Source organism: Physella acuta, unplaced genomic scaffold (genome assembly GCF_028476545.2).
Source record: "Physella acuta isolate Inbredline_101_S28 unplaced genomic scaffold, ASM2847654v3 ptg000839l, whole genome shotgun sequence".
Lineage (NCBI taxonomy): Eukaryota > Metazoa > Mollusca > Gastropoda > Physidae > Physella > Physella acuta.
Window position 1 is genome coordinate 85,156 of NW_026732356.1, and position 12,804 is coordinate 97,959.

The 12,804-nt window shown below is 33.6% G+C and overlaps 2 protein-coding genes across 7 annotated transcripts; one reads left to right on the forward strand and one right to left on the reverse strand.

Annotated features, from left to right (window-relative positions):
* Positions 1–321: 321 nt before the first annotated feature.
* Positions 322–8,389, reverse strand: LOC131951938 (arginine/serine-rich protein PNISR). Of its 6 annotated transcripts, XM_059314400.1 has the most exons (13): positions 7,986–8,165; positions 6,843–6,941; positions 6,276–6,521; positions 6,056–6,192; positions 5,585–5,698; positions 5,148–5,346; positions 4,266–4,456; positions 3,749–3,937; positions 3,531–3,642; positions 2,939–2,992; positions 2,365–2,523; positions 867–2,274; positions 322–476 (listed from the first exon to the last, which is right to left on the reverse strand). In XM_059314400.1, the coding sequence occupies exons 2-13, from the start codon at positions 6,913–6,915 to the stop codon at positions 455–457; spliced, it is 2,904 nt and encodes a 967-aa protein (XP_059170383.1). In that variant the 5' UTR covers positions 6,916–6,941; positions 7,986–8,165; the 3' UTR covers positions 322–454. The 6 variants fall into 6 exon arrangements, with proteins under 6 accessions (XP_059170383.1, XP_059170385.1, XP_059170389.1 ...); XM_059314402.1 differs by lacking the exon at positions 7,986–8,165 and adding an exon at positions 8,301–8,389 and having other exon boundaries at positions 322–2,274; XM_059314406.1 differs by having other exon boundaries at positions 322–2,274; positions 5,639–5,698; positions 6,071–6,192.
* LOC131951940 (ubiquinone biosynthesis O-methyltransferase, mitochondrial-like) lies at positions 8,348–12,396 on the forward strand. Its single transcript, XM_059314409.1, has 5 exons — positions 8,348–8,646; positions 10,209–10,473; positions 10,988–11,230; positions 11,632–11,791; positions 12,195–12,396. The coding sequence occupies exons 1-5, from the start codon at positions 8,348–8,350 to the stop codon at positions 12,332–12,334; spliced, it is 1,107 nt and encodes a 368-aa protein (XP_059170392.1). The 3' UTR covers positions 12,335–12,396.
* Positions 12,397–12,804: the final 408 nt, after the last annotated feature.

Genomic DNA, 12,804 nt, shown 5'->3' on the forward strand with positions numbered 1-12,804 from the left:
GGATTCCCGCAAACACAATTGAGGATATATGTCAACTGGTTATGCGCCATTGACTGATTTCAGCCCCAGCTTTTACTTTTTGGATTTGCATCCATAGCCTTTGTCCAAACAAGAACTATCAGGCAGCAGTTGTTCTATTTTGGGGTTGTCTCTCCTAGAAGTAGCCATGAGTTTACCTACTGGACCATGCCGCTTAAAAAAACAATTATCATGCCAGCCAATAATCTGCTATTTTACTGAATTGTTTTTTTACTAATATTAATTTACACCAGGAATGTAATTCTAAAAACTAAAATGGAAATAAATGAAATAAAACAAGAAGAGAGGGTCTAAAATTTTAATGCATCAAAATAAACCTATTATACATTGAATTGCAAACATACAAAATATTGTAATGATTTGTATAAACAAACTATGACAATCTACACAACATGTAACAGCTCACACATTTCTTTTATCTCCTCCTTGATGATGATCTGAAAAGAAAAGAAAAAAATTGCTCAGAAAAATTGTCACTTATGTTAAAAGCCACATCGTGGAAGGAATGACTGCACTCTGGTAGGTCCAGAACAAAAAATAGCTATGGGGAACTGTTAAAAAGCTTTTTTGCATTAAGAAGTATATATAAAAAAAATACTTGAATGAATTTGTTTATCTTTTATAACAACAGTTAAAATGATGTAATTAGGATACAAACTGTAGGAGTACAACTAAAAGTAAGTTGAAAATTAGGATGCAAAGATGCTGACCACTTGACCTGTAAGATTAAAAGTGATACCATAGGTTCACCACCTGGTCAGATGTCCTCTGACAAGTGTGAAAGAGTAAATCAGCCTAATTTAGGTTATAATGAAGGGCTTGCATACCTTGATCGAGATCTAACGTTGCGTTTTCCCTTGGATGTCTTACCGCGATCCCTTCTCTCCTTATAATTATCCTCATCTCCCCCCTCTTCATACTCATCTCTGCTTCTGTGACTCTTTTCTTTGTGCCTCTTCTCCTTTGACGGAAGCTCTTTCTTCTTCCGTCGGGAATCCCTATCACTCCCAGAGGAAGATCTGGACAGCTTTCTCTTGCTAGACTTTGAAGACCTGTGACTTTCATCAACTGTACTGCGGCGTGAGGATCGCTCTTTATCTCTACTCCTCTCCCGTCTAGGGTAATCATCCCTACTTACACTTCTCTTTTTTCTAGATTTGCCCTGGTCTCTATGTCTGTCACGGTCTCTGTCATCATCAGAGTAGTCTCTGTTTCTGTCGTGGTATTTGTCTCGGTCGTAAGATGGGCTTCTTCTATTTCGACTACGACTGACACTACGCCTATCTCTTTCCCTGCTCCACCTATCTTCACTTCTATCTCTCCTGCTACTTTCTTTTTCTCTAACATGTCTTTTCTCTACGCTAACACTACGTTTCCTTTTTTTCTTCCTCTCCCTGTACTTATCTGAATCATTGTCTTTCTGTTTTGATTTACTATTTGCATCTTCATTTTTCTTTGCCTTTTTCTCTACTACACTTTCATCAACTAACCTTTTGTCAGGACTACTTTTTACATCTTTAGGAATATTCTCTTCCTCCTTTAACCTAGAAGAACTGGATTTTTTCTTAACATCTTTTATTTTTAAATCTTTTTTGGCGGGTGTATTTTTATTTTCTACTGAAGAAGAAGATGATGATGAGGAAGAATAAGATGATGAAGATGAGGATGATTCTGAACTACTCTCATCACCATTTTCTTCTTCATTATCACTACTGCTGCTGCTACTAGATGATTCTGAATCGGAAGAAGAGGAATCCTCGCTACTTGACTTCTCCCTACTTTTAGATTGAATTTTATTTTTATTGCTAGAGCTATTGGCTTTCCCTTTACTATCAGCAGTTTTTATCACTTCATGTTTATTTACAGTTCTTTCTTTTTTAGTTTCTGAACTATTTTTTCTAACTTTGCTATCTTTTTCTTCTTTAATATCTTTACTCTTTACCTTCTCCCTTTTATTTTTTCTCTTATCTCTATCATCACTTGAATCACCACTAACTCGATGCTCACTAGATTTTTTGGACCTAGCCACTTCACTTTTGGAATCATTGTCTACTGAGTCATCTCTTTTAACTTTGCCTGATTTAGAGTCACTGTTTTGTCTGTCCGTCTTAACGTTTTTATGATCAGCCCTATCACTATGGCGCTTATTGCGATCCTCATCTGCCTTTTTGGATGATTTTCCTGAAGAAAGCTCTTGTTTAGACTTGGATCGGTCTGGTGTATCAACTCTGCCCCCTAGAGATTGGAGTAATATTTTTTCATTAGTACTACTTTAACCCAAAGAAAAACCCTACAGAACATTCAGATTAACACACCACGGCTCACCTCGGGGGTCCTCCTCACCATCACTGTAGGTGCGTCTCTTTGCAAAGTCTTCTTTCTTACGGCGGATCTTTTCCTCCAAGTCTGAATCAGATTCTGTATCATCATCATCTCCTGCATCGTTTTCCTCGTTATCGCTAGCATCACTGTCATAGCCCAATCCTGTCAAATGGTAACAGTCTTATAATGCAGAAACAACTATGCATATACCAAATTTCTGTCTGAATTATTTACAAAAAAAAAAAAAACAACAACATAAAATGCAAAATTATTTCGGCTTGTTTTACTCCCCAATTATAATACCAGTCCTATCCTTGGCCCTGAAATTAATCCCAACCCTAAGTCTTGCAGCAAGTCAGGAAGAAAGCAAAAACAAAATTTAAACAATACTTCATTTTCATGTTAGCAAATGTATGCCAATTTTTTTTTGTTCTCTTGATCAAAGAGATATTAAAGTAGTTTAAAACAGTACAAAGTTGAAATAAAAAAAACAAAATCATAAAAAAAAACAAAAAAAACAAATGTGATGCAACAAACATGGTAAAATTCATCTGCATTACAAAACTGTCACACTTACCCAGGGAGGTCAAAGAGGCCAAAGCCGAGGAATTGGCAAGTTGCTTTGCAGGAGCTTGGATATAATTACATAGAGTGACATTAGTGTGGAAAACAACATGACATAACAAGACACTGACTGCATGGAGCCACAGTGTGGGGGGTCACCATTGGCTCCATCACTCTGAAAGAAAGCTAAGAATTGTAAGTTGCGCTGTGGACAAAAATACCTCCCCAGTCACCTTCTAACATTGTACAGAAAAACTGTTTATGATACTTGAGTTGAGTTCTGAAAAATGAGCAACTTGTTTCCTCATTTGGCATTTAACACTGCCTAAACAGGATTAAAATACTTACCATTCTATTAAACAGTGCAGGCATAAATTATAGAAGCGAAAAAAAAAAAAAAAACACATCAAAGGAATAAAATAAACCTCATTTCAAAAGTACAATTAGCTTGCTGGGGAGAAAACCAAATTTCCCAAAATTTCAGCATAGAAAGCATTTAAGATGTTTTCAATATCAAACTATTCCAAATAATCTTTATCAGTTATTGGGAAAACTTATTAAATTTGAGCTAAAACTTTTCTATCCAGATCTGTGATGACCACTACCTTTCATTGCTTTTTTTCTAGCCCTCTGATACACTGATGTTGCTACTGCTCTGATTTCTTCATTGGTAACTTCCAGTAATGTTTCTGTCAACATTCTCTTCACTTTAAGCATCTGGAAAAGAAAGATTTTATACTGTCAGACACATTGAGCAAAGGTTCTTTTACACATACAGTCATTTAAAGACAGAGTGATGGGTTAATGTGGAACACAGACATACCAATGCCATTTCCTTTTCTTCCTCACTCATAAAACTGCTAGGTGATGGTGAACGCTTCTCTACTGGTGATTTTGATGGTGTGTCAACCTCTTTTAATTTAGGTTGTGGAATTAATATTGCTTTCTCTTCCTTTTCTTCATTCATTTCTTCTATTTTACTTGCATTTTCTTCTTCTTCATCATCAGAATCCTGAAATATAAATGAATAAGAAGGTATATAAACGAAACCAAAACCTCCAACCTTTCAATTACTAAAAGATAACCCATGATAAAAACTGTCAACAAGTTCAGAGAACTGACCTACAATACAGAACTAAGATAACAGACTAAATGTCTTGGGCTGTTTAATGTGTAGTTTTCAGTACTGTATAATTGTTTTATGATGACATAACCAGTATTTATTGTTTTACCCTGTCCCTCCTCAATATTACAATCAAGAAAACACTTTTTTTCTCTTATGATCATTTAATTCAAGTGTATAATATATCTATACGTATCAATTTATCTATCAAACTTACAAATTTGCTTTTCATTGGGTTGACGTCATCCCCTGAGTTTTTCTTTATTAAATCCCTATTCTCATTTTCTTTTAACATTGCATCTCTTTGTTGCTTTGATTGCTCTTTTTCCATTTGTTTTTGTTTTTCTCTTTCCATTTTCTCCAGCCCTTCTCTGATCCATGCAGGAAGAGCTCTCCTCTTAGCTGCATCTTAAAAGAAAAAATAACAAGTTCAATTGTATAAATCCTAGACATTTCATTAACCATAACACTATCTGTGGTGTTATCAGATGCATGTCTGAAAAGAATATAATGTAAGAGCAGACCCGCGGCATATCATACGCCGCTATTTAGTTGTTTTATTTTCTACTTTTCAGTAATTCATAATTTGTGAATTCGACAGTACCAATGATGCCACTGAAAATATTTGCTTTAAAACACTATCAGTAGGTCGTTAAGGACGATACTACCCCCACCCTCCTTTCCCCCAACCCCTACCCTACACCCCCCCGTGGAAGCAGCCTCCTCTTAGTTACCTCCCCTAAGTTTAAAATCGTTTCAAACTAAATTATCTGCCCCTAATAGCGTGAACCACAGCTGACCAGACCATGTAGGGGTGGGGTGGTAGAGAGCGCGATTACAGCTTGTTTTCTAGCGTCTCCAAGAAGAGAATTATATATATATAGATTACTGTAGGAAAAGTTCCCTTTCAGACACGAAGATCTATGAGGCTAATAAAGAGCCCATCTGTTTTTTTTTGTCTCTGAATATGAAGGGATAGTGTGGTCATCTCTATGCCCAACTGCATTTATTTTCAAAGATTGATGGACTATGGCATGCCTATGGATTTCAAGCCTAGATGAATTACTGTATTGAAAACAGTGTGCTCAAGTGCACCTACCAATACTGCCATCCTCTTCTTCAGAGACTGGATCTGTTTGTAAATGGTTGTGTCGACCAGGCCGATGATTTGCATGGTGTGAATGATGGTGAGCTACTCGGATAGGGGGATCTGGGAGGATTGCAGGTTGTGATGAGTCACTGTCTCCGGTTTGCTCATCCCAGTATTGCATAAAGTTGGCATCTTTGCCAGTCACCTCCTACAAAATACACATATATATGCAGTGACCTTCTATACAAAACCAATACATTTGTTAGTAACATCCAGTAAAAATCTTTGTTAATAACTTGCCATACAAAAAAATATGATAAAACATTGTTATTTAAATTTTTTAAAATTATAAATTAATCTAATTTTATAACTTGCATATTCTACACAGCTATGAGATGCCAGTCCCAAGTTGTTCTATTATGATAAAAAAATCCATTGGTAATTACCTGTCCCAATATGGCCCCAGCGAAAAAAGGAGGAAGTCCTTGTGCAGACATTACCTGATTAAAAAACATTGGACCACCAGGTGGAAATCCAGTCATATCACCACTAAATCCATCCTAATTAAAAGATATAGGTGAACATATTTCATGGTTAAAATTTCCACACTTAGTCATTCACATCATCAATATAAGAAGAGTATTTTTATTCTATTTGGGAAAGTAGTGTGTTTTATCTCTTGAGGTTGATGTTTTAGAATATTTAAATAAAGCATAAATAGTAAGCACAGTTTATTCATTCTATTTGGAAAAGTAACGTGTTTGATCTCTTATTGAGGCTGATGTCTTAAAATATTTAAATAAAGCATGAATTTTTGGGTACAGCATATACATTCAATTAGGAAAAGTAGTGCGTTTTATCTCTTATGGAAGTTGATACCAAAGAAAGTTTTTAAAAAAGCATGAATGTTGGGATACCTTGTTGGACACTACCTGTGATCCCATCCACATTTCCCCAGCAGGGCCTGGAGGCCACCATGATGGCTGCTGCTGTGGCACCCAGTTAGGCTGGCTAGGAAACTGTGCAGGAACTGATCCAGTACCAGCTGCAGTAGCTTTCAGTCACAAAATTTAAACATTGTAAAGTTGAGGTTTTATGTTCAAACAGTCAATAACTGTAAATAATAAGTAGGCTTACCAGCGGCGCCATCTTCTCCATCTGAAGCTATGTCCATGCTATTTTCATCTTGGTCATTCTTTGGTTTGTGTACAGTAACTTGTTCATCCTCTGGTGGTGGAGGTGGGGGTGGCGGCGGAGCAGCAACTTGGGCATCTAGAGGTGGCATGGCTGCGTCTGGACCTCCCATCATCATCATCATTGGGGGTGGAGGACCAACTGTTTCTCTCTGAGTTATCCATTGTTTTGCTAAGGCAGCCCAGTCCACTAAATAGCAGTTTGCACATTAGATTATTGATAATAAATCTTTCATTTTCAAAAGAGAAACAACTGGGAGGTTTTTTGTAAACCTATGTTAAACAGTTACAAAGGAATTATAAATTATAAATTTTAATTAGGTCTATTCTTTCCTAAAAAGAAAATTTAAAACCATATGGCAAAGATTATTTTTATATTTTTAAAAAACCATTTTAAATTTATTATATGGAGCTAGCCACCAGAACACTTCCAAAAATTAGACTAGACTACAGAAATATGTAAAAAAAAAGATAACACCATTTTCCATTACAAGTTCAGAAAGCAATTTACCTTGCTCGTGTGGTATATTCTGATAGTCTGCTTGTTGCATAGACCATGTTGTGCCATACGGATTAGCCCACATTTTCAATGTTTGGACGGCATCAAATTCTAATGAAAATATATAAATAGAAGTTAAAGTATTATTAAGTTTGGTATTTTGATTGAATCAAAGTCAAGTAAAATGTCTAGTGATGTTAATAATATTTAGACAATAGGCCCACGCCCCTATATTATAATAATTATTTTCTATAGGCCCTACAACCGTTAATAAAAAGTCAAATTTAATTTTAGTAGGCCCTTTACTCCTATGCTATAGTAGTGGCCTATAGGGATGATTGAAGATACCAATGTCTAAAAATAGACTCTTCCAAAAAATTGGTGTGTTAGGTTGTTAGTGGTATTGTAATTGTAATCTTGACTAGTTTTATTATTAGAAATTGAAATTAGGGTAAGCATATGGTAGGACTAGGGCTGGGTCAGGAATTGGGTTAGCATTGTAACTGACATTACGTCACATAAGAAAGCCATATGTTAATAATTGTTATATGACGGGATATGTGTATTTTAGATAATTACAAGTATCTATGTCAAGTAACCTAACACACACCTTTTTAAAGAAGATTCTATTTATTATCGGACACTGGTGTCAGTAGTGTCCTAGGCCTATAGATCTAGAGACCTACTGCTAGAAAGTAGAAAGATCTAGATTTAGTCTAGATCTAGTTAAGTCTAGTGATGTAGATCTAGCTCTCTAGAATTTTGGAGTGTTGATTGAAAATTTGAAATTCAGACAATTCAGACAAATAAACTGACAATCATGAATCATCCAACCAATTCCAATGATAGCACCTGAGGCCTGAGACTAATAAATAGGCCTACTTAATATATTATTTATATTGCTTATTAATATTTATATTACTATTACTAGAATAGAACTAGATCTTGTATTTGCCTACATTTTTTAACTTCCATACATTACATAATCATTACAACAATCAAGCAACATTGTAGATTCTAGAATCTAGATCTAGATCTAGATGGACATTCAGTGACAAAAGTATAAGTAAAGACAAGTTTTAAAAAGGTTGGCCAAAATCCAGACTCGAGTGAACCAAAAAAATATTAAAGAAAAAATTACTCTTTCATACATACGCGATTCGTAGTCTTCTAAAAGGATTTTAGTTTTAAATACAAGAGTATCTAGATTCTAGATCTAGTAAGTATCTACTATTTTTATTGCATTAAGAATAGATACAGTTATTGTGCTTGCTAATAATGCCAGTCTGTAGACTCAAGTCCGATTACTAAAAGCGGCCATGTAAATATTCCCAGACTACCGATGTGGTTTCCTGTTGATTACAAAACATTCGCTTTTTTCTGTTAAATCAATCGCTAGAGAATCTCTCTCTAGATTCTAGAGATTGAGACAAACATTATTATTAGAGACAAGTGTGAATTTAGGCTTACTGTAAATTGACTGAATTATTTTTCTGTTAAAAGAAAGTTATTTAAAAATGAGCTTTCAGCGAATTTGCCAGCAACGTTTGTTTCTTCCGGTAAGGTGCTTGATAAATGCAAGTCAACAGCAAGCAGGGTGCAAGTCGACTGAAACTGAAAGATGGATTCATAACCAGAATGACCCCCAAACATTCTCTGTGTTTTGGAACCTTTTTGGAAACTACCACAGCTTTAGACGATTTCACATACTCAAACCTAGAACAGAGAATACTCAACATACTAAAAGAAAATGTCCCTATTGCTTTAAATTACAGAGGTTTACTGGTAGCACATCAACTTCATCAAGAGGAGACAAGTACTAAACTTTTTTTAACTTCTCTAAATTTAACTTAAAACTAATTAATTAAAAACAAACCGCAGAACCCTAACCCAAGCCCTAACCCTAGCGCAGCTATTACAGTCACTGCCTATTTTCTGCCGGAAAATCTTTTTCCGAGTAGTCTGAAACTTAATAGACATCTTCGAGAATAGGTGTGTTAGTTTGTTGGTACTACTTGGTATTATTATTAGCCCCAATATTCTTATTATAATTTTTATTTCACTCACAGGTTTATCTTTATATATTATATATTCTATAAAAACATTATATAGGCTACATCTATATAGTATATAGATCTATAAGTGTTATGGTAAAAATATGTTTAGGCTATTTTTTTATGTTTAGGCTATTTTTTTTATGTTTAGGCTATTTTATATGTTTAGGCACTTGAAATTTGCATATATATATATATATATATATATATATATATATATATATATATATATATATATATATATATATATATATATATATATATATATATATATATATATATATATATATACATATATATATATATATATATATATATATATATATATATATATATATATATATATATATATATATATATATATATATATATATATATATATATATATATATATATATATATATATATATATATATATATATATATATATATATATATATTTATATATAAAATTCCGTTGGTGGGGGGAGGGGGGGCTTTGCCATACCAAAGAGATGCCTGGAAGAAATTCTGGCCCCCGAACGTATATTTGATAGTTAATCCGGCCCTCGGGCTGAAAAGTTTTGAGACCCCTGGCCTAGACCATCGTCTTGCCTTTTATATAAGATTTTTCCAATTCTCTCTCCTGCCACAAACCACAACCCAATTCATCATCTTTTTCTGGTCATGCCCAAGACATGGGCAGATTAAGTATTCATCTGTTTCAATTACCCCTCTCAGCAACTTGGGGGGGGGGGGGGGAATGATAATGTGATCAACACTATGCCCATGATCAAATTGGTTCCTACAAAAACAGGTTTTCAAAGTAAATAATTGGGATTGCAGAACTTTCTTGTTGCATCTTTACTTGTAAGCCCCCTATTCATCCAGCCATTCTAAATCACAAAATATGAATAATAAAGTCAAAAGCAGTGGTGTATATTGTATATCACTACCCCCATATATAACAATATAACAAATGATAAACCACCACTGCATTATGTTATTTAACATTAATATGTGCAATATCCCTAAGAACAGAATGAATTATATGCATTAGGCATAATTAGTCGGATGTATTGAAGTTTGTCAGTGTCTCTCCCAATGTGAAACCTGCTTAAGCCTTGATGTTTCCTTCTCATTTTCCTTCCAATGCTAAGAAATAAATCAATTAAAATCTACTCTATGGCTATGATCATAAGATATTAATAGACAATCTAAACTATAAAAATGTTTTTATTTTCCCATTAGTATTGGGAATTGAGGTGAAATAAGAATTTTAACTTCCTTTTTACAAAAAAATTGCTCGTATAAATCAATATATTTCTATGTCTAAATATTTTAGTATTACAGAAGAGAAATCATCTCAACGCCCTAAATCTAATTCAACAATTGACGCAGATGAAGTGAGTAAATTCTCAGCTCTGTCAGCATTGTGGTGGGATGAAGGTGGAGAATTCGAAGCTCTGCACTCACTAAATGATTTGAGAATCCCCCTAATCAGAGATGCACTTGTCTCAAAGAAAAAACTAGATCAGTATGATGTATCTAAGCCGCTGGAGGGCTTTCAGATCCTTGATGTAGGCAGTGGAGGTGGATTGTTGTCTGAGGTAATATTATTTACGCTTCACTGTGTAATTTTGTTGTTGTAGTAAATTTAGTTTTGGCATAAAAAGGGAATAGTTTCTTAGGTAGTCCCACTATAACACAATTAGAACCTCAGTGAAGTCACTGTGCTTTCTTTGATTAAAATATTGTGTTGTCGTTGCTATTGTTAATTTAATTTTTGCAGTGCAGTGGGTTTGTTGTATTAAGTACTATGATTTCCCAAAGTGTAATTTGATAATTAAACACTGAAATTTATGAGTAATAAGTATTTTATACCTAATGGTTCATAGGACAGATACATAGATTTAATCTCTATCTCCTGTGTCCTCTGACATGAAGTGATAGTTTACTCTTGATGATTGTGTTTTTAAAAATTGATTGTAGCATAGCACTTGGCCTTGTCATAGCTATTAATGTTAAGTATTGAGTGTGAAATCAAATAGTTTAATAACTACTGAAGGTAATACAATGCAGTGTAACTGTAAAGAATACATGTTTATATATATCTTTTAACAGCCTTTAGCCAGATTAGGAGCAACAGTAACAGGACTAGAAGCTTCAGATGAAAACATTAAAATAGCCCAAGCCCATTTGATACATGATCCCCAAATTAAAGACAAAATTAGCTATTACCAGTCAACAGTTGAAGATTTTGTTCTGGCCCATGAAGCCAAATTTGATGCAGTTGTAGCTTCAGAAGTATTAGAGCATGTTGCAGATGCACCAACATTTGTTTCTGCTGCTTGCAAGCTTGTGAAGGTAAAATCCATTCTTATATGGCTATGACCTTTCATTGTTTTAGTTTTTTTTATTAAATTATTAGATTAGGGGACAAAAACTTCTTATTTTTACTTAAACTTCTTGGTGGTTTTGGTAAAAGATTTACAGTAAAATATACAATGAGCTACACTAAATGTTACAATTATTTCTAAACAATATTGAAATAGCCGTAGAAACTTCCTAAAAATATTAGCTTTACATTTAACCTTTTTTTCTGATGAATAAGCTGACGATCTAATAAGTTTAACTTCTGTATTTCCTTTAACAAGCATCATAGTGGTCCTGACCCTTATATTCAAGAGTTAGTAGTAAGTTTATGTATTTTATATTTGAATAAAAATGTTTTACAAAAGTTACCCGGTGTTTTAATGTTTTTTTAGCCTGGTGGGTCCATATTTTTTACAACACTAAACAAAACTCAGCTGGCTTATGCTTTCGGGATAGTAGTAGCAGAAAATATTCTTCGGCTAGTACCACCAGGAACTCATGACTGGGAAAAATTTGTTCCACCTTCTGACCTACAAAATATGCTGGAGAAAAGTGAGTTGCTAAGGTTGTATTATTGTCTTAGACAACATTGAACCCCTAACTACAGTACAGGTTTCCATGGTGTTTTAGCATTCCATGCAAAGAATTCTGTTTTTGCGTTTAGTTAAAATAAAAAGAAATAATTATAACATACTTGACTTTTTAAAAATGTGTAAAAGTTAAAGTTTAATATATTTTTCAGGACTTGTCATTTTGTTGAATTAAACATTTTACTTATTCATTAATATAGTTTAAAAACTGTATAGCACTTAAAAAATAAGATATAGTTTATATAATTATTTACAAGTGTTACTAACATTAATTATTGTCTTTTTATGAAAAGTTTTACCATTCCTGAAGTCCAAAGTTTTTAGTTTTAAAAACAAAATAATTCTCATATTTTATTTACTTCTAGATAATTTCTCTGTGAGACTGGTTCATGGGATGTGGTATAACCCATTAGGCAAGCGTTGGTCTTGGGGAAAGGACACCAGCATTAATTATGCCATTCATGCAGTGAGATTATCCAGTGGGGATGAAGGTGACACAAAATAGAATGTTCGTCTTGAGATGATTTAACTCATTACTCTCACATAAATAAAGATGACATCTAGAAGCATTGTTTGTTCAGTTTTATCAAAATTTTATATTCTGTTTTCTCTATGTAAAACAACCCTTTAAAAGTGGTGGTCATTTGGGCAGAAGGGGGTTAAATTCTCTAAAATATCAGTGGTTTACAGCTTTTGATGAGCTTGTTATTTTTTAAGCTTTTAGTTGTTTTAGAATCACAATTTTAATATATTCTCAAAATGAAACAATGGAATATATCTAAATTAAAAGTAAATAGGCCTATAAATAGAGATATATATTGAATATTGTTATTTTGTTTTGTTTCATTTAATTAAAAAAATGTAACCCATCTTGCTCACTTTTCTTAAACTTCATTGATCAGATTATGTTGGATCATGATAGTAGATAATGTCTAAACTACCATTAAAACAACTAAATAAATATAAAAACATTTG

Excerpts from the sequence above, each read along its gene's own strand:
- LOC131951940 (XM_059314409.1), top strand. The coding sequence starts at position 8,348 with ATGAGCTTTCAGCGAATTTGCCAGCAACGTTTGTTTCTTCCGGTAAGG. Across the intron at positions 11,231-11,631 it reads CTGCTTGCAAGCTTGTGAAG|CCTGGTGGGTCCATATTTTT; the intron begins GTAAAATCCATT and ends ATGTTTTTTTAG. Across the intron at positions 11,792-12,194 it reads ACAAAATATGCTGGAGAAAA|ATAATTTCTCTGTGAGACTG; the intron begins GTGAGTTGCTAA and ends ATTTACTTCTAG.
- LOC131951938 (XM_059314402.1), bottom strand. The coding sequence starts at position 6,915 with ATGTGGGCTAATCCGTATGGCACAACATGGTCTATGCAACAAGCAGAC. Across the intron at positions 4,457-5,147 it reads AGAAGAGGATGGCAGTATTG|ATGCAGCTAAGAGGAGAGCT; the intron begins GTAGGTGCACTT and ends TTTTCTTTTAAG. Across the intron at positions 2,275-2,364 it reads TGGTGAGGAGGACCCCCGAG|GGGGCAGAGTTGATACACCA; the intron begins GTGAGCCGTGGT and ends TCCAATCTCTAG.